The sequence below is a fragment of the Tubulanus polymorphus genome, chromosome 5, assembly GCF_964204645.1.
Source record: "Tubulanus polymorphus chromosome 5, tnTubPoly1.2, whole genome shotgun sequence".
Taxonomy (NCBI): domain Eukaryota; kingdom Metazoa; phylum Nemertea; class Palaeonemertea; order Tubulaniformes; family Tubulanidae; genus Tubulanus; species Tubulanus polymorphus.
Window position 1 is genome coordinate 14,811,314 of NC_134029.1, and position 20,751 is coordinate 14,832,064.

A 20,751-nucleotide genomic window follows, 5' to 3' on the forward strand; every position below is an offset into this window, starting at 1 on the left:
CCGTTATACGAGGATAGAGAAAAAAATCCGGAAGAAAAACACAATACTAGTTTCTTTAATTTAAATCCTTTATTTCAGACAATCACTTGAATTGAAAAACAGCAATGCTTTTCTTGTCCCCATTCTTTACAAATGTTACATCGTATATATTGAATACAAATTAAAGCATAGGCTACAGCTGATTATTTCATTGCAAGCTTACAAATTATGCATTCTGACCATACTTGTAGGGGCACCTGCACCCACCTCCAATTTCAATCGAACCAAATTGCTGTAATTATCAAGTCATTCAAATAAAGTGAGTACAGTGGAACCTTTTTACAACAAACTTCAGAGGACCAGAAAATATGTTCTTAATAATTGGTCTAGTTCATTATAATGCAGTATTAATTATACTTCGTCATATATATTCAGTATGGAGGTACATTAAGTAGATAATGTCTTAGGCTAATCATAAAATGTCCCACCAAAACTGGTGCAGTCAAACGGCCTTGGAAATAAGAATTCATTGCTACCGAATATTAAGGTGAAGGTCACTATGTGACTTTTCAGTCCTGGATATACCGTCAACCGCGGTATCGTCTACTGTTTTACTTCCGGGATACCGTCAACCGCGGTATCGTCTACTGTTTTACTTCCGGGTTTTATTTTAAGATTTAAAATTGTATTTCAAGATCGATTTCTATGAAATCTTTAGTTGATTTGGTGTTTGGGAGGAATTTTTATTTGTTCTACAGAAAATTCATCCTTGACGATTGCGCAAGGTTTGCGAAAAAATAGCTTTTCTCAAATCGGGTGTATGACCTTGATATGCTAATTAGCCATGTGCTCGAATTGCAAATTCAATCGAATTTTATTCTGCCAAAAAATGTTAAATCCTATTCGCTTTCCGAGAGTTAATGGTATGCTGCATGGAACAAAGTTGTTTTGAGATGGGTCTTGAAGCTATTGAGGTCGAGAGATAACCATCTAGATAGTTCGTGAGAGTTCCAAAGTTTTGAAGACGCTTCGAGGTAATGTCTTGATATTTGGTTTATACGTGTATCTACCCTAGACACATCTTCAGGCCAAAAACTGGCCCTGTCAGATTCAAGATGGCCAACTGGCAGCCATTGTTGTTCGCCAAAATCAGCACTTTTTACACATTTTTGAAGTTTTCGAGGGAAATTTTGAAGACACTTTTATCAATAATCTTGATCATTCGTATATATTTGTATACCCCAAGGGCCCATCGGCATGCGAAAAATTGGGTCGATCGGACTCAAGAAGGCTGTCCTGTGACCTTTTTTGTTCCCAAAAATGTCAATTTTGGCCTGAATTCTGAGTCCTGTAGCTTTCTAATGGTGTGCCTTTTTTCATTGCAATTTGTAATGGGTATTCTTTGGAAAGGGATCTTTTATATCCGAGAGGGTATTTTTGACCAGGCAATTATGACACAATTGGCGGCCATCTTGGGGTCATCAGTACTCATTCGTAGGTGGAAAAAAAGTTTTTCCCACATCATATTGATACTTAAGCATATTTTGCTACCATAATCAATTGGAAAGTTGTAGCTCATGACATGTTCTATGATTGAGGTGAGTTTCAAGCTCATTGGTTTTTGTTTGTGGCCACCAGGGGGCGTTGAACAATACAATAACTTAGTATTTCTATATTAAATCTGTTCCTGCTGTCTGTGTCAACACACGATTGTACTATGTAAATGATATTGAGCAAGGAGTGTATATTGATAAATATAACCCACAGATTACATCATTTATAAAAACCAAATCTGACAGGCTGGCCATTGTGCCCCTTGGGGCTCTTGTTATCATTTCTTAGATCGATGCAAATCCGTTAAAAAATGGGGTTGGTGGTGAGGATAATAGCATCTTAAGGATAGATTGGTATGACCATAAAAGCGTTTCCAGATCTATTTTTAAATGGGATTATTGTTGTTAGTGGCATGTGTATACTAACAAGGTTTTATCTATCTGTTGCCCTGCCCTGTGTCTGTGGATATATGTATCTATATTATTGATTTTGTACTGAGTGTTGCTCGTGTAGTGCTGAAAAACGGCTTTTGCGGCCCGTTACATGGCGCCGCCTACATTGTTCTCATGCAAATGAATAGATGATGAGCATCTTGACTCATCTTGGAACTAGCAGTATGTTGACGGTAAAACATGATGGACGATGTTGTTTGATTTTCTGAGCGAAATTTCAATGTGAAAACTGCCGTAAAATGATCTAAGACAATATGAAAAATCTAATTTTTCTGGGAGAAGGGCCCCCAGAAACCCCCCTCATTACTTTGTGCCTTTGGCACTCGCGGCACTGGTGCAGCCAGTAACTTCATGCGTACGGTGTTCGTTATTTCTAGAATATTACGAGATTTTAAATTTTCTGCCTTTTAAATGAAGGCCTGTTACATCCCTGATCAATAATGAATCAAAATAGACCTACATTTGAATTGTTGAAACGTCATGCAAAGATGTGTAGTCACATTTAAAATTTTTTTCGTGTAAGCTTAAAAGCCTAAATTCCTTTGCTATCAGGTTTCTGATTGCCGATTGTCGACTCGAGAAATGGTCGACAATCAGGTTTCTGATTGCCGATTGTCGACCCGAGAAATGGTCGACCATCAGGTTTCTGATTGCCAATTGCTGATTGTCGACTCGAGAAATGGTCGACTATCAGTTTTCTGACGGCAATTTGAAACCGAACCACTCACCTCATTTAGGAAAACCCTCCATGATGGAACTATTTTGACCTATTCTGGAGTTGAACCAACTTGGTTTCATCAGTAACCGGCCGGCCTGGTTTGATATGTACTACCCTGAAATTTGAAAAACATCAGCTTCTGACTTTATTACTGTGCCGAATCATAAGTTGTTTCTGCTGATGTTTTATGTTGTTTTATGTCATCGTTTCACAGGAACGAAATTATGAGCATTTGTCAAGTCCTAAATTCCCATAATCAATCTTAGGTAGAGATCACTCCAGAACTTTCTCTCTTCCACTGGTGAATGTTGATTTTCTGTGCCACTTGGTCAATCCTTGGACCAGCTATTAGCCCTCAGGGTACAGCTAGCAGTTGGCTTTAAGGTACAGTCTGTGAACAGCTTCAATATACCCATGCTAAATCATGGATATGAAGTATGTACCTCATACTGCGTGGCCACTTTCTGACAAATGTGCCTAGAGCAGACTGTATCCAGTGGCCATGGTAAGTATATCTATTGACATTATACCTTGATAGTATGGATAAAACATGCATCATATCAACACCATTCTTTCCATTCACTTTTCAAAGTCAATATGCCGAAACCCATCATGGAAGGTTTCTTTCTGGTTTTCCAGGGTATTCATCCAAGTAGGTTCATGTTCATGTTAAGTATGACAACTGTTAATTGGTTATTTCCCCTAAAATTTCTAGGATCGAGTGTAGTCCCTCCAAAGGATTACATGACAAAACAGAGGATGAAGCTTCACGTGAAGGTTTTTGGTCCAGAGTTAGTACATGGATCTAAGAAAGAGGATGAGAAACCAACATATAAAGAGTTATTTGTTCCACCTGAAATAAGCATTATTAACTACTTCATGACAAAGGTAATAAACGTATACTGTCCTATCAGCAGTAGTTATTTGTACCAGTTGTGTTGTACACAGGTAAACCTATACAGCTTTAGATTTCTTCTAAGGAATATTGTTTTCCTGCTCCACATGGTCAATCATTAGACCAGCTATAGGCCCTCAGGGTACAGCTAGCAGTTGGCCTTATGGTTCAGTCTGTGAACAGTTTCAAAACACTCGTGTCATCGATCATCGATGTTAAGCTCGTACCCCACGTACTGCATGGCCAATTTACTTGGCCTATGTCATGGGTTTTTGGCAATTGTGCCGAGAGCAGACTGTATCCAGTGACCATGGTAAGTATACATACTGACGTTTTACATAGATAGTATGGATTAAACACACACGTATCAACACAGTTATTTCCATTCACTTTTCGAGTTCAAAGTCAATACCAAAACTCATCATGTAAAGTTTTTTTCTGGTTTGAATTTAGGAAGATAAGATTCCGTTTCATTTTGGGGTTTACTTTTACTTAGTTGTGTTAGTTGTACGCTAAACATTGTTTAGTACTCTTTGACTACCTGCCAAGATATGTGTTTATTATTGTATCTCCCGGTAATTATTATGTCTCCCCAGTGAAGGGGAGACATATTTCACTCATCCCCAGTTGAGGGGAGACATTTTTCACTGTGTCGTTGTGTGCCATGAGATGTCCCCTGACACATCATTAGTGTGATACAGGCTGCAATTCTTGATGGATTTTTCTCAATCTTAGTGTGAGGATTGGGGCAGGTGAGATGTCCACCCCGATTAAAAATAAAGGATATCAGCCATCAAACATGGCCATAAGGGCAGCAATCTTGAATTTCTAGTTAGCAGAATACACTCTTGAATTATTTATAGTCTTTCATGAAATTTAGTGGGTTGGTTTGGAATTGTAAGATGTGTGGCCACATCGAAAATAAAGATAGTCGGTTAACACAATACAGCCTTCAATTCTTTTTAGATCTTCATGAAACTCAGTTCGAGCATTGGGGGAGGTGAACTGCCTTTAAATATGGCTTCCAGCAGCCATCTCGAATTTCTAGATAGTTTGATACGGCCTATAATTCTCAATGGATTTTCATGAAATGCGCTGAGTAGGATTGGCCAGGTAAGATGTGCGCCCCTTATGATATCAACCAAATATGGCTGCCACAGTGGCTATCTTGAATTTTCTTGTTAGGCATTTTTAGGCCAGCCGTAGGCTGAGCCTATTACTATTTAAATGGAGCGAATTTAAATGACATGGTTTCCAGAGCAAAGTCTCTTTGTCTGTGCAACTGAGCATATATTCATACAAATCATTCATTACAGCATTATCCATTCTCCAAACTCTACGTAGCTGAATTTAAAAAGAGGGCCTTGTTAAGATTTATATGAGCTTTTTTTGCGAATATCTGATCGCAAAAATATTGGTTTTGAAAAGCAAATCAGAAAACAAAGACTCCTCTATGATTGGCTTAGCCGCAGAAATCAGCAGGGGTTAATGTGTACCTGTTTTGTATTTCCGTCGAGTACTGTACCCTTTCCTATGGTGTTTGCCAATATTTTCTAAATTTGGATTGATCGCCAATGGTTTTTCTATACGACCCGGCCCTGCGGTATTGCATTTAGCCACCGGCGAAATCCGCCATCTTTTTTCTTGGCCTTCTCGCAGTAGAACGCGTTGGATTTTTTTTGCTGTAAAAATCTGGGAATAAGGATTTTAGGGAGTTTTCACTCTCATAACGGTGAGTCCGTTCGGTTTGGGGGTTATCCCTGGTTTCTATTTTTCCGTAAGAATTTTATTTACAAATATAATTTGATTGAATCGATTTGATTTGTAACAGGATAATTATGCCACCCCCTCCTAAGGGTCAACATCGTGGCGGGGAGGGATGCGGGCATTTGTTTGGCGCCTGGGACAACCACGATTCGTGTGCGTCGTGCAGGCGCAAATCCGGTCAAATATGTGCAAGGAGCAATCCTTGCAAGATTTGCGAGGTGTGGTCCGAGGACCTTTGGCTTCGGGCCGATAAGGCTCTTAAACTAAGAGATCGTCGTCGAGTTAGCAGGGATTCGTCGGTTTCGTGCCAACCGACGTTTCTAATCCGGTTTCTTATCGTAAAGCGGAGCGGTCGCCGGTCGTTCAGGTACGATCGGCTTCCCAACTCCGTTCACCGGGGAGGAACGCTGGTTCACCGGCACCGGTCTCCGGTCATTCACCGGTCTCTGGTCGTTTGGCCGGTTCAGACTACATGTTCGGAACCGAGCGCGCGCCGCGGTAGTAATGAACGGCCCGCACCGGTATGGTTGGTACCGGTCCGGTTCGGGCACCAGTCCGGTCCAGACGTCGTCCGGTTCAAAACATCCGGTACGTTCATCGTCTGATTCTGATCGTCGCTCTGGGGATAGAGCTCGCTCTCCCACTAGATTTAGACGCCGTGAGCGTAATAAAGGAGCAAGATCTCCTTCTCACAGATCAAGAGGTTTGATCGCGAGAGGGACTACGATGGTTATTGTCGGAAGTTTCGCCGTCGGTCTTCTCATCGTTCGTCGACGTCGGTTAGCGATGAAGGCGATTCTTCTGGTAGGTCTCGATCCCATTCGAGGGACCGTCACCGAAGTCGGCATGATCGTCGGGATACTGGAAAATACCTGACTCAGGAGGATTTCCATGTATTTGAAGAGAAAATTTTAAACTTGTTATCTTCGTCGCAACAAGTCACTGCAACCTCTACAACAGGTAAGCCTATTCCTGATTGTCCGGTTAGAAGTTCGCCAGCCCACTCAGTTCTTCGGAATTCTGACTCTGAATTCCTGGATGCTGCGGTAGGGTCTGATTTCAATGAGGATCCGGTCCCAGAAGCGGCAATTCCTTCTGGGGTCGTTCCTGTCGCGAGCAATTGTGGGTTGCCCCAGACGATGGGGGCTTCCCTGGCTCGCAATGTATCTCCGTCCCGTTCAGTTTTATCCAAACCAGCGGGGGAAATGCCATTTAGAGCGATGATAAGTGAGTTCTTTGTCAAGCACGGGGCAACTCGCACTAAGCCCACAGCAGCTCCTCTGGTCGGTGAGTCAATGGAAGCTTATCGCCCTCCGGACTACGATCTTAACGTTTTACGGGAATCCTCAGCGGTTTCGAGAGAATGGGCTCGATTGGATACGCAATTATGGGGTGAATGTCGGCCTGGAACATTTTCATTTCCCCCTCCAGAATGGGGTATGAAATCTGGGAAATATTTTAGTTCAACCGATCCACCTATAGGCGCATTTCGCTCGGCGTATTACGCAACTCCAGGTGCTGTGGATCACAGTCATAACTGCCTGGATGCTGATTATACTTTGATCAGCCCGGATACTGTTACAGCACAGTCGGGTATTCGTTTGCCTAAGTCCGGTTTGGTCGCCATGACGTCAATCCTGGACAATCTTTCCAGGGTTGGTTCGTTTCAAGATATGGCACTTAAGGTGTTGACGGGTGAGCTTCGCGAAACTCACGCCGCCGTTCATGCGGGCTCCGACCCAGAGTCAGTTGCCCTAAAACTGGAGGGAATGGACCGGATTATCCAATCTTTGGCTCGGTCTGTTTCGCATGTAATTCCGTTGTCGGTTCGGGGTCAGGCTAATCTTGTGTTAGCCTCCCGTCAGTCAGTGATGGACTCCAGTTCCAAAGCTCGTCTACCGGATATGGTGTCCAATGCTTTGCTGAGAGCCCCATTGGGGACGTCTTCACGTCTCTTCTCCGGTTGGTGCGCTCCGGTTTCCGCAGAGCTGAGGAAGATTCAGGAGGTTCAGGCCAAGTCCAACCCCCGAACTCCGTGGAAAAAGCGTTCTGGTCCGACGCCGGCGGCGCAAGGTTCGGCACGGACGCAAACAGGACCATCTCAAACTTCAGCGCTTTCTCAGGCGGCTTCGGATGCCGGTTGGAGAACTAGCGCGCAACTTCAACAATCGTGTCCAGCCTCATCCGGTTGTAACAGTTCCGGTTCGTATCGAGGCAAGGGGAAGGCTCCAAAAAGGGGCTCTTCCTTTTGGAAAAACTCGAAATGAATTCTTGGGACCAGTGGGAGGTTGTCTGCAGCAGGCAGTGGCAGGTCCGACCTTTTTGGAGACGGTTGGCCCTCCCGGGTCGTCTCTCGTGGCTACCGTCTCCGTTTCCTAAGGCGACCGCGCCTGATGAGGTCACCTCCCGACATGCGGCCAAAACCAGGTCAGGAGGCCTTAATCTCTCCGGCTCTCAAGGAATTGGCCGAGAAGGGAGCGATAGAACCAGTTTGCAACGAAACTTTTCCCGGCTTGTTTTCTCGAATATTCATGGTACCAAAGGCCACAGGGGGTCAACGGACAGTGATAGATCTGTCATCCCTCAATCGGCACCTAGACATTCCAAGGTTCCGGATGACCAAGCCCAAGGACGTGATTCAAGGGCTCCGTCCGGGTCAATGGGCGGCTTCATTGGACCTGAAAGATGCTTACTTTCAGGTTCCAATTCACCCAAAATCTCGGCGATTTCTCATGATAAAGTGGAAAGGCCGCCAGTTCCAATTCAGGTCTCTTCCATTTGGCCTCAGTACGGCCCCGTGGGTATTCACCAAGTTGGTCAAGTCAGTTCAGAAGGTACTTCAGTCAAGGGGTGTTCGACTGTTCGCTTACCTCGACGACTGGTAAATAGTCGCGAATTCGGCTCAGGAATTGTCGGGAGGCAATGACCTCAGTCTTGGACTTAGTCCATCAGCTAGGGTTCCGCGTAAACAGGGAAAAATCTCAGTTGACGCCGGCCCAACAGTTCACTTATCTCGGCATGGACTTCGATCTCCGAATCGGCAAAGTCTTTCCGTCTATGGCTCGAGTAGCCAAACTTCAAGAAGCTGTAGCGGGAGTGTCCACAACCCCGAGAACAGCTCGTTACTGGTCACGGCTTCTAGGCTCCATCAGCTCCATGGGTCTGGTAGTGCACTTAGGCCGCCTCAGAAGCAGGCGCTTGCAACAATATTGGTAGGTCTTCTGGTCTCAGTCGAAGGGCAACTGGGAGACCTTGATTCCCGTACCTCCAACCGATCTAAGTCCGGATCTTCAGTGGTGGGCGGCAACTACGAATCTTCGGCTCGGGGTGTCACTAGCCCCGTTAGAGGCTCCAGTTCGTGTATTCACGGATGCCAGTCACCAAGGATGGGGGGCACATCAAGAGAACCGAGTCAAAGCCGGGAGATGGTCTCGCTACGAGGCCACCAACCACATAAATTTCCTAGAAATGCTGGCCGTGTGGAAGGCCCTGAAGTTCTTTCACAGGAGAGTGGAGGGCCACCACGTTTGGTTAGCCACAGACATGTCCTGTGCGGGCGTTGTGTTTCTATTTAGATCGCTCTGCTTCACGGAGGGGTTCACGGGAGCGGTTATTTATTCCGCTGCTGGATCACCTAAAGGGTGATATTTCGCGGGACACAGTGGCCCGATGGGTCTCTTCACTGATCAAGGGCATTTTATTGAAGGAGAATCTTTCCTCGGAGGGAGTGGTTTCTCATCAAGTGAGGTCTATGGCTACTTCCTGCGCAGCCTTTTCGGGTGCTCCGTTGGAGGAATTCTGTCGGGCCGCCTTTTGGAATTCTCCATCGACATTCACATCATTTTATTTACAGGATGTTTCAGGCCAGTTAGGCTCATTAGCTTCACTTGGTCCTGTTGTCATGGCTCAAGGTGTCCGTTCTTTCCGATCGCACCCTTTAGTGTAGAATATTTATGTTGCATTATCAGGATCACAGGGGGTGTATCCTTGTACATAGTTTGGGCTCATATCTGCAAGTATTAATTTCGCAATATTCTGGGGGGGCCCTGAGCTTGACGGACTCACTGGGGCCAACAGGTCTTCCCTGTGCTACAGTGCTCCATTCCGTGCTTGGGTAAGTGCTCTCTTTTTCCGTCTTACCTTGCGTTTGAGCGGTGGTTTTTCTATCTACCTTTCCCACCATCCTTGTGCTAGGCTAGTCTAGCAAAAACCATAGGAAAGGGTACAGTACTCGACGGAAATATTACAATTTTTGGAACTAAAATTTGTATTTCTGAGTAGTACTAACCCTTTCCTATGGTGGGAATCCCGCCCACCTGCCCCGCATAGCTGTTTTTTTTTGGTCTGCTATGACGTAAAAAGATGGCGGATTTCGCCGGTGTCTAAATGCAATACCGCAGGGCCGGGTCGTATAGAAAAACCATTGGGGATCAATCCAAATTTAGAAAATATTGGCAAAAACCATAGGAAAGGGTAAGTACTACTCGGAAATACAAATTTTAGTTCCAAAAATTGTAATTTCTAGATCTAAAATTGTATTTCAAGATCGATTTCTGTGAAAGCTTTTGTTGATTTGGTTTTTGGGAGGAATATTTTTAATAGCACTACAGAAAATATCATTGACCGATGTGCAAAGTCCGGAAAAAATAGCTTTTTCTTAAATCGGATAGATGACCTTAATATGCTAATTAGCCATATGCTCAAACTACAAATTCAATCAAATTTTATTCTGCATAGAAATATCAAATCCAATTCAATTTTGTTTTATTGAGCAAATTTCAGAAAATTCTATTCTATTCCGCATTAAAATCAATAAGACCAAGGGAAAAGATTTATCTGAGGTATTTATTCTTGCCAGATCCAGTCGCTGTCTGTGCTACTTTTGTATTCTACGATTGTATTGTGTAAATTATTAGGTATTGACTCTCAGCTGGGAGTGTATTTTGACAAATTTAAGAGCTATCAATTGGATCTGTTTTCTGTATCTGCACGAAGTAGTTACGCGATCGCGTAATGACGTCTTGCGCGAGTTGTTACTTCGCGCAGAATAAACCTGCACGAGCTGTGATGAACAGGTGCGTGATCGCGTATTGATGTACTGTACCGCGCGAGTTGTGATGAACAGATTTGACTTTATTCAATTAATTATGCAGCGAACTGTTAAAACATCAATATTAATAAAAATAAGATTTCCACTATTTGAATTCGTCAAGAAGGGATATTTAGAAACGTTGTTATTTGTAAATTATCGCTAAAAAAAGCTAAAGATTTAATGGTTTTGATTTTATATGCCTAAAGACGATGATTGATTACATTGATGTAGTGTATCAAACTTGTAACTTGTAGTGTATCAAAATAGTGATACGGTACGTGAAAAGTAGCTTAATTACCTTTATCTATTTATTAATCCTAATGTCATGAAATAATCCTGGTCTTGTTATATGATTATATTAGTGTATTCCAACATGTGCCTAAGACGATGTCCTAACGTAAACTGACCCGTTCTCTAATATTATATTAATTCTATCGCGCGCGCGAACTTAAAGCCCGACGCACACGAGGCAATTTTAGTCGTAGTGCTGCGACCGATTTTTATCTCACCGAACGCCGCGCACCTCGTTCAAAAATCTAAAAATATAAACCATTTTTATTTGATAAAGCAAAATATCCAAAACGAAACTACATCTCCTAAACGTCTTAACAAATAAATGTATCTAGGGCACTTATACTAATATAACGTTACTTAATGTGCCAATCGTATGCTGACTGACAAATTCCGCGGACGACTTCGGACCACCTACACCCTGCCTTGTTCAGTCTAAAATCCGATCGAGGGTTCTTGGATAGCAGGTCTGCAGGCCACCATGGCACTCTTTTGGATTCATCACCCTAGCTCGGACAGTTTTTTCGATGCCTCATCATATTTGAATGAAATATCAGCGTGGCACAGAGCGATCTAACTTCATTACTATTCAGATCACGGATCTCCATGTTTTCTTTTCATGGAAATAACTCACTCATTTTCGGCAAATCTCCGTTAGTTTCCTTTGATGCCGCCGTACCCGCTGGTGCCGAAAGCGCGTGCTCCACAAATTTCTGCCGAATGTCATTCGTTGCACCTTCTGTTACCTTTGTGGAAAATGTGAGGGATTCCAGTTTGTTTTTGTTGTGTTGGTTCTTTCCTTCCTCTTATCCGCAAAGAATGACCGCATATCATAATTTCTTCGAAAATTTCTCAGCATACTTCGTTGCCATATGCCACGCATGTCGTAAGTCTGCAGTCATTTTGTTTGAGTCCGTATCCATGTTGTTAATTGTTGGTCGTTGAGCGTTGGTCGTTTTCCGTTGTAAATGATGTTGTAAGTGATGTTAAGTGTTAAAAGAATCAAAGAATACCGTTTAATGTGGTGAGAAATTGCAGATTTTTATACGGTTCTTCTATCATTGTCTTCAGAATTTCTAGACCAATTATTTTACATAGGTCTTCTAGACACGATAATTATGAAGAAATTAGGGTTCCTGGTACAATTGGCAAACATTGTGCTGGTGTTTTAAAATAAATGGGCGAATGGGATTGCTAATTATGCACATGCCACAATTTCTGCTTCGTTTTACATTTTGGCTACTTATTGTAAGAAAATTACTCCCATTTGAATCTAATTCTAAAGAATTAGGTACCGATTATAATGATTTCATTGTTCGTTTCCTCAGGAGCCAACACTGGACGGGTACATCAGAGTTTAAAAATGCATTTACATAGTAGTTTATGCTAGACTTAAAATTAGTTAACAGCAGAAATTCATAACAAATGTGTATATTCATAGTAATCAAGTTATAGCCAGACAGGCATATTCCATCCGACAGCGCCAGGTGCCTTCAGAAAAATGCAAATGATAAATTTCAAATATTTTCATATATATATAATGCAGGAAGGAGATCGAATTTATGGCAAAAAATTAGGGCTTCCATCTCATGCCGGGTAATTAAGTAAATTCCAAATAGAAATGCTGGCCAACCCATTTTCTTAGCTATCGGGTCTAAAGATTACTTGTTTATAGAATTATTTGAATACTTTATAAATAGGTGCCCGGCTATGTGTAAAATTAACTTAGGAAAAATGAGAAAATATCATTTTTGTCTTATATCCCGCAATAAATTGAATCCAACAACTAAAAAATGCTAACTACAGACCACGAAAAGAGATATTTTTCTCTTCAATCTGTGGGTGTTCAACGTTAAGGTTTAACGTGTTATTTTAATATTTTTTATATATAATGTTCGCGTATAATGTTTATTCAAAGTGTTTACATTTGTATGATTTCATAAGTAATGAACAGAATTGTTATATAATACTCGTCTTTTCTCTTGATCAGTATACGTGTATTCAATGTTCTCTGCTAAACTGTCGATTTTCTCGTCAGTTTGTCATTGTCGGAAAATCCTTTGAAAAAAGTATCACTTGAAATCCCGCCCGAAAAATGATCTCGCTAAATAGAGGTAAAATAAAATCCATGCGTCCGCAACAGAAGTCTTTGATAGTACGAAGTACCGGGTCTAATAACCTCGCGCAACTGATCATGAAAATATCCTAGCTGCGCGAAGTAACTACTCGCGCAACTGATCATTATGCGATCGCGTAACTGGTTCGCGCAGATCGTCAGTTTCTGACCTTCATATACCTGAATTTAACCCACAGAATGCATCATCATTTGCCATTTCATGAAAAGCTGACAGGCTGGCCATAGTGCCCCTTGGGGCTCTTGGTTTTTTAATTTATTTACTTGACTGTTGATTAACAGAGAGCTGTATATACTTGAGATGAAACTGGAATTCTTAAATGACTGAATTCTTGGCGATCAATCTGAAATCCAAGTGATTCATGAAAGAGCTCAACGACTTTGGGATCTTAGATTCTTAACTGAAAAATGTCATTTTTTAATTTTTTTGTGGATTCCTTTGAATTCTGCCTAAAGAAATTTTTTTCATATTTTCCCTTTACCCCACCAAAGATTTTCTCCTAAAATCCCGAAATCCAAGTAATTAAGAAAAAATTGCCTTAGCATGATACATTCTTGATTGATTTACATGAAACTTGATGTTAGGATTGAGGAAGGTAGGCTGTCCATCATTATCGAAAATGGAGGTCATCCGCCATAACATATGGCTATCCATGAAACTCGATGTGAAAGTAAAGACCATGTGTGTTAGACTTGAACCAATAATTCTTACAATCCCAATGAACAATTAAGTAAACCCTCCTGTCAGGAAGTATACAATATGTGTGTTAACCTGTCTTCAATTTCTTGCCCTCACACCGTTTGCTTACCCGGGGAAGACATGACGTAGCCTCATTCTAGTTTTGGACTGTATCAATGTAGTAATTTTTACAGTCATTTTGGCTTGTATCAATGTTCTAATTTTAGGTCGTGGAGTGTACCAAATTTGCTGGGGGACCATTCATTTCTTATGTACGCTTTATGGGAGGGGAGGGGTAAGTGCAATGCGTACTGTAATGCCTTAAGTATATGAAGAAATGGTAATTTTGCGTACAGGGGGTACATTTTTTTCAAACTCGGTACACAAGCAGGGCATTACTTAAGACAGAACCCTATTCAATTTAGTTGATGTGAATGCAACTGTTGATCAATCTTATGCCCCGACTTAACTTTAGTTGAGAGGGGCATATAGATTTACCCCTGTCTGAATTGTGCGGCGTCCGCCGCCGCAGGTGTCGTTAACAGCCTAGAGACCGCAATTGTTGACCGATTGTTTTCAAACTTTGTACACAAGTAGGATATCACTTGGGCCAGAACTATCTCTATCTAAAATTGGGTCAATTTGATCCAAATTATGGCTACCGGGGGGCCGACCTGAAAAACAACGTTAACAGCCTAGAGACCACATTGTTGACCGATTCAAACCATGGCCATCAGGGAAAAACAGCCTAGAGGCTGCAACTGTTGATCAATATTTTATACACTTTGTACACATGTTGTCTAATGTCATACTTATAGAAATTATTGTGGCCATGATATTTCTTATGCATTTACCACAAACCCTGTAACTTCACGTGGCGGTGAAGTTCAGGCTGGGGGCATTCGAGGCTTTGCCTCATTCCAGTTTAAATTCCGTACACATGTTGTCTAATATTATTCTGGTAGAATTATTTATGGCCACAATATTTCTAATGCATTTTCAAAAAAACTCAGTTACTTCACATATAGATTTCAGGCTTGGGGGATTCGAGGCTTTGTCTCATTCTAGTTGATAATTTCTTTATTTTTCAGCCTATTAATCCAATGAACATAAGTGATTATGACTCGGATGCATCTATTGATAGTAGTGAGGATGAATATGAAGAGCACGAGTTTGTTACAATGCCCAAAAGGTTGGTTTTAAGATAAATACCTGGCTTAACACATGGCATATATATCATACTACACATGATTGGAAAAGGATAAATATAGCTGCAAAGCAGCGATAACGGGTTTGTGCCTTGCCGTGTAAAATGTTGTACAATGATGTGTGCAAAATTTCACCAAAATCAGTTCATGACGTTCTGCTATTTTGAAGGAGTGCAGGGGGTGTCCCAGGGGTCGGGTACCTGCCCAAAAAAAAATTAGTGCCCTCCTAAAAGTGGGTCCAAAATTTTTTGGTCTGTTGATCTGTGCAATTCTGTATCCCTATATCATATTTACTGCTGCTTTAGAGTCAATTAATTTGTTCAAAAAATAAGAATATCTTGTATCAAACTACTATTGAGATTAATTTGGGTCCAAAACTCTCAAGTATCAAATCCTCTATATAATTAGGCTAACCTGAAAATACAGAAGCTGTTATTCTGTGCAACTCAAAATTTATCTGTGCAATTTCCAGTGATAATGAATTGTTTTGTTTGTAAATGTACTTTCATTTGTAAGTTTTGTAAATATAGTTTGATATGTGCAAGTCTGTATCGCTGTATCATATATACTGCTGCTTTAGAGTCATTTAATTTGTTCAAAACTAAGATTCCTTACATCAAAATACTGTTCAGATTTATTTGGGTCCTCTACATATATGAAATACAGTAGGCCTACAGGAAACACATTGGAAAGTCTTCAGGTATAAGTGTTCTACATGGTTTCATTTTAGCATAAGAGATGTATTTTGAATAACAATAGGATTAAACTGTGAAATACTGTATTATTATTTGTTACTATTTTTCATAATTTCTTGTTTCTCACTCTACCTTACAATAATTGCCCTAAATTTTATCTCTGGACCACGCCCTTGTAAAATTCCTGGATCCGCCCCTGCAGAGCGCCACCTAGGGGTCACCTCGTATCGTGGATATTTTGACCCACATAGGCTACTACACGCAAAGTACTAATGTACCTTGTTTAGGCAAAATAACATCGAGAATAACAAAGATACTACGTTTTTTTTCCATTCCCTAGTGCCTGTTGTATGAACTAATTTTGCTGGATTGCGTAGAAACCAGGTTTTATGATTTCTTTAACAAAATGATAGAATTACACACTAAAAACGAATGTTTGAATGAGTTTTCATATTTAATGCCCCCTAGTGGTTAGAATAGGAGCTAATTATGTGAAGGGTCCGTTGTATCTAATAACAAGGTACATGTGTATTGATTCTTATAGAATTCCCTTAATACCCTTACTCAATATAGATGAAAATGCGTTTTCTAGCGTTTTATAGTTGACTTTTTTAACCTCCGGGCTGTCATGAACAACTTTCATGCTCGCCTGAAGCTGATAAGTCAAACACAAAAATTTATCTCAGACAGTAACTTTTCGATGTCAGAATTTTTTTTTGTGGTCGGGTTGCGTAGCAAGAAAGAATGAATTTATTTCTGAAAGAAGAAATTGAAGGAATTCTGTAAAAAAATTATTATTTTCCCGCCTGATGTCATATCGGGATATCCCTTGACTTTTGCGCACCGATATGGCTGTGGTGATTGTTGAGGTGTGCTGCCTTGTTGTATTGTATATCTTAGGCCTAAAAAACATTTTTTGATGAAATTTTAATTAACGACGTATATTTGGTTATGGTCATGTCTGGGCAGGGACATAAAACCATCACTTCTCATGCGCGTAAGCAGCTAAGATTTGTGTGTTCCAAAAACCGGTTCATCGTGTATCACGTGACTATTCCAGTTTTCCGATTCTGACTTCAAAAGTCAAGAACTAAATGAAATTAATTGTTGTCATCCGATTTACTCTTACTAAAATTCAGAGAAAGATAAGAAAGATAAATAAGCATCTTGCACTGTGCTGAAAGTTCCATGTTGATGTGCGGTGTAGTTAGCAATATTTACTGCGGAACTGTGATGATAGCGCCATCGTTTTAGTAACGTGTGTAGCTCACCAAAATCAACGAAGCCGTTAATCTTGAGAGAAAGATTTGTTTGAAAATATTTGAACTAAAATTATGCATACGCCCGGGGTCGTCTTGACGATAAAATCGTTTGTATCGATATGCAGATGAATTAAAACAATACTAATTTGCATTAAAAAACACCATACAGGTCGACCAACATTGTGTAGTATATAGTTAAAATCGAACACACGTTTCGATGCGGTCTGATCATTACGATCCTGCCTTTGTGCGGGTAACGACTTGTTGACCCTACATTACACTTACATTACAATATGATGATAAGGTATGTCAATGAGACGATTTTTCAACAGAGTAGCTACGGATTGATGCAGTTACTAGGAGGTAACATAGACTGTGACCTCGTATCGGCGTTCAAGTTTCGTTCTCACGTGGCAGGTCTGGTGTTCTTAACTGTCACTGAGCGTCTTCGACTGAAATTGTTTCTAACCCGACCACATATAAAGATTCTTTCTAGTTAAAGGTAAAACACCCCCTGGTGGGTGAACTGGGTCCCCAATCAAAGATCCCTTAGACTTACCTCAAGGAACCTGTGTTCCGTACATCTCACGAGAGTTTCAAGTAAATCTGTTGAGCAATATTCTTGTTACAAGCCAAATTCGAAGTATTAAAGCCTATATATGATGCTCTCTAACCTGTATTGCCGAATTTGAACTATTAAAGCCAGATGCTCTCTAACTTGTGTATACGGCACAAACAAGGCTATAAAAATTCCTTAGTTGCGTTCACTTGAGAATGTCCTATTTCAACGGCAAAATAATCGACTCGTAGAGTGATAAAATTACTGTTCTCTATAAATCTAGGACAGGGCTCTATCACTGCAAATATGGATACGCACACAAACACACATACTGCCGCGCGGCGGGAATAAGACACGTATACAATGCCCATACGTAGATGGATACTGTTTGCATCGGGCGTAAATTTTTATGTTTAGAGGCTCACGTATATGATGTACAGTATCTGTCAATGCAGTGTAGTACTTGTGATACAGAATGGTTTCATCCAACGGTGAATGTAAGTTGTAGTTGTTTATATCCTTTCAGTAAGATCCAGTGTGAAAAAGAATATAATAATAATAATGTTAAATGTAGCTGCAAAGCCGCGATAACAGGTTTTCTGCAAAGCCGCACCTGCCATTCAGGTTGATAGGAATTATCGAAAATTTAAATACCGATACATAGAATATAATGTATTAACAGATTCAAACCTAATATGCAACCACTGTGTAAACGTCCAATGTGATTCAGCTTTGGAACCGAACTAACGTGGACGTAAAATCAATAAATATGAATTGATTTGACCAAGCATTTATTTGGTATCATCAGGCTTTAAAACTGTTCGATCAAGAAACTCATCTCTAGAATCTGCTGAGTCGATAGGTGTTGAATACATTTACTGATATAAGAACGCATTAGGATCTAGAATAGATTTCAAGGAATTAATCTTTGTATTGAAATATTTGAATAAATACGTATATTGTATTGTTGATTCAACCGATAAATTATGAATTGCTTTGGTCTAGGTATCGGGCCGATGTTGATTTTTGCTTTTATATATTACTTATTCTAAACTGATAAACAATTTAAACCTGCAACACGTGCGTAAATATCAAATCTATTCCACTAGTTACGTGTGCTTCCTAATAAACGGGACAGTTTCTCTTAGTTATTAGAAAAATAATCTTCATTTCGTTAGGCCTATAGAAATTCATTACCTTTTTGGAAATTCTATAATAATATTTGTTCTGTCCTAATCTTATCAACTGCAGGGTTGATAAATTAATTTACATATATCCTCTCCTAACCCTATCCCTATTCTTTGACACATGCGCTACACGTAGATTATTGAAACATGCGCAGAGAGGGAACTCACGTACGGCTACCCTGTGGAAATCACCGCACAGACAGGTACGGGTAACAACTTCATCCTTAAAATGGTATTGGCTACTATAATACCGTAGGCCTATAGACAAATGAATACTGGTAGGTTTCTTAGTTTCGCACACACACTTCTCACAGCCGAATCAACTCTGACCAAACATTATATTTCAATTCAAGTACACACCAAACGGCACAAGCCTAACACTTTTTGTCAACGGTGTGTTCCGTAGTAGGCTTTCATTAATCACCTGGGGCCGGCTTCACAAAGCGTAATTTACCCTTAATTATGATTAAATCACTAATTATGATTAAATTATGATTAAATCAAGTTAGATGTCTCACAAAACGTAATTAACTTAAATTACAATTAAGTTAATTACAAAATTTAATTCTCTCGAGTGTAATTAAACCATTTAATCGTCATTAGTTTATTATTAAAAACAAAAAGCTGCAGATATTATTCATGGAATTTGGTGTTTATTTATTGACGAAGGCAATTCCTACACTTATTCAGTTTTTCAGATTGTTTGGCTGAATAATTTGGATTTTTTGCCTTTTGTAAAAAAGGAATGTCAATACTCTAAATTCTATTGTTTATTTTCAAACATCCTATGTTTTTGTCAGCACGACCACCACATACTTGAAGGTGAAAGTCTGTTATATTACTATCAGATTTCAACATTTTGTTAACAAGCTGTTGTCGAATCTGAGAGCAGATGAATTTTATGTGACGAAAAAAATGTCAAAAATATGTAATAATAATGATAACAATCAACAGAATTACAAGAGGGTTTTCGACAAAAGTCAGAGAACCCCAATAATCAGTACAATTACAATAGGGTTTCTGCGAAGGCAGCAGAAACCCTAATGATAATAAATATAACTGCAAGCAGTGAAAACGGGTTTCTGCCATTCTGGATAGTACAGGGATGCGTGCCAAAATTTCACCCGAAATCAGTTCGTAACATTCCCCTTTTTAGCCCACTTGGGACTTAAGTCCCAGCGGGCTATTGCGTTCACTTTTCGTCCGTCGTCCATCCAACCGTCCGTAGATTGAATCCTGTTATTTTGGGAAGTTTGGAAGACGCTTCAAGGTAATGTCTTGATATTTGGTGTATACATGTATCTACCCTAGACACATCTTCAGCCCACAAACTGGCCCCCTCTGATTCAAGATGACCGACTGACGGATTTACTTAACAGTCTTCATCCAAGATAACTATAGTTATCATGGATGAATATAGTTATATTCTTATGATATGGAATAAGATACATGTATTTTGATATGCAGCACTATATAAATGTATCGATGAAATTGGCTATCACCAAGGTCCACAACAAAATACTGCCTCATCTATTTCTAATAGTGTCTAATCTCAAATTAATGCAATTTCAGATCCACACAAAACTGCAATGAACATTTAGATCCTAATTCTTATAGCTGGTGCTTGATGAGGTATGCTGTCATCAAGTTTATAACCAATCAGATCAAAAAATTTTTACCAATGATAGGATTTGAAATCGCAGGTAAGTAAATCATGCTATCAAGCACAATTACAAATTTTGTAACAATGCTAATTTGCATTAAATAACACCATACAGGCGGACCAATATTGTGTAGTATATTCTTCAGTTCAATCCATGTTTTCAATGTAGCTTGCTCGCAATGATCCTTCCTCGGCATGGGTGTCGACTCCTTGACCTCTGTGTCATGTCAAACATATCGAATATTAAATTGATTGAAAACAGGGCTTTGGGCCACATTTTATAATTTGTGAAGCTGCAGTGTCATGCCCCATGGGGCTCCACGCCACCCTCTTGTTTGAAACTAAAATTTTTCCTAGTAGTACTTACCCATTCCTGTTGTCGTAGTCCCACCACCCTCCTACCCCGCTTAGTGGTTACCTTGCAGCTGCATTAGCAGAAAAAAGATGATGAATATCGCCTGTGACTAAATGCAATACCACAGTACCACGGGCTGGTAAAAAATCTCTGGTGATCCATCCAAATTGAGAGAATATTAGCAAAAACCACAGGGAATGGTAAATAATACTTGGAAATACAAATTCTAGTTCCAAAAATTGTGACATTTCTGTCTTAATT

At 40.3% G+C, this 20,751-nt stretch overlaps 1 protein-coding gene across 1 annotated transcript in view; it reads left to right on the top strand.

Moving 5' to 3' along the window:
• LOC141906265 (dmX-like protein 2) overlaps positions 1 to 20,751 on the top strand; it is a 344,303-nt gene that overhangs the window by 211,717 nt on the left and 111,835 nt on the right. Inside the window, exons 32-34 of the mRNA XM_074795507.1 lie at positions 3,419 to 3,600; positions 14,653 to 14,753; positions 20,045 to 20,175. Coding sequence (XP_074651608.1) covers positions 3,419 to 3,600; positions 14,653 to 14,753; positions 20,045 to 20,175 — 414 coding nt within the window. The remainder of the gene's footprint in view (positions 1 to 3,418; positions 3,601 to 14,652; positions 14,754 to 20,044; positions 20,176 to 20,751) is intronic.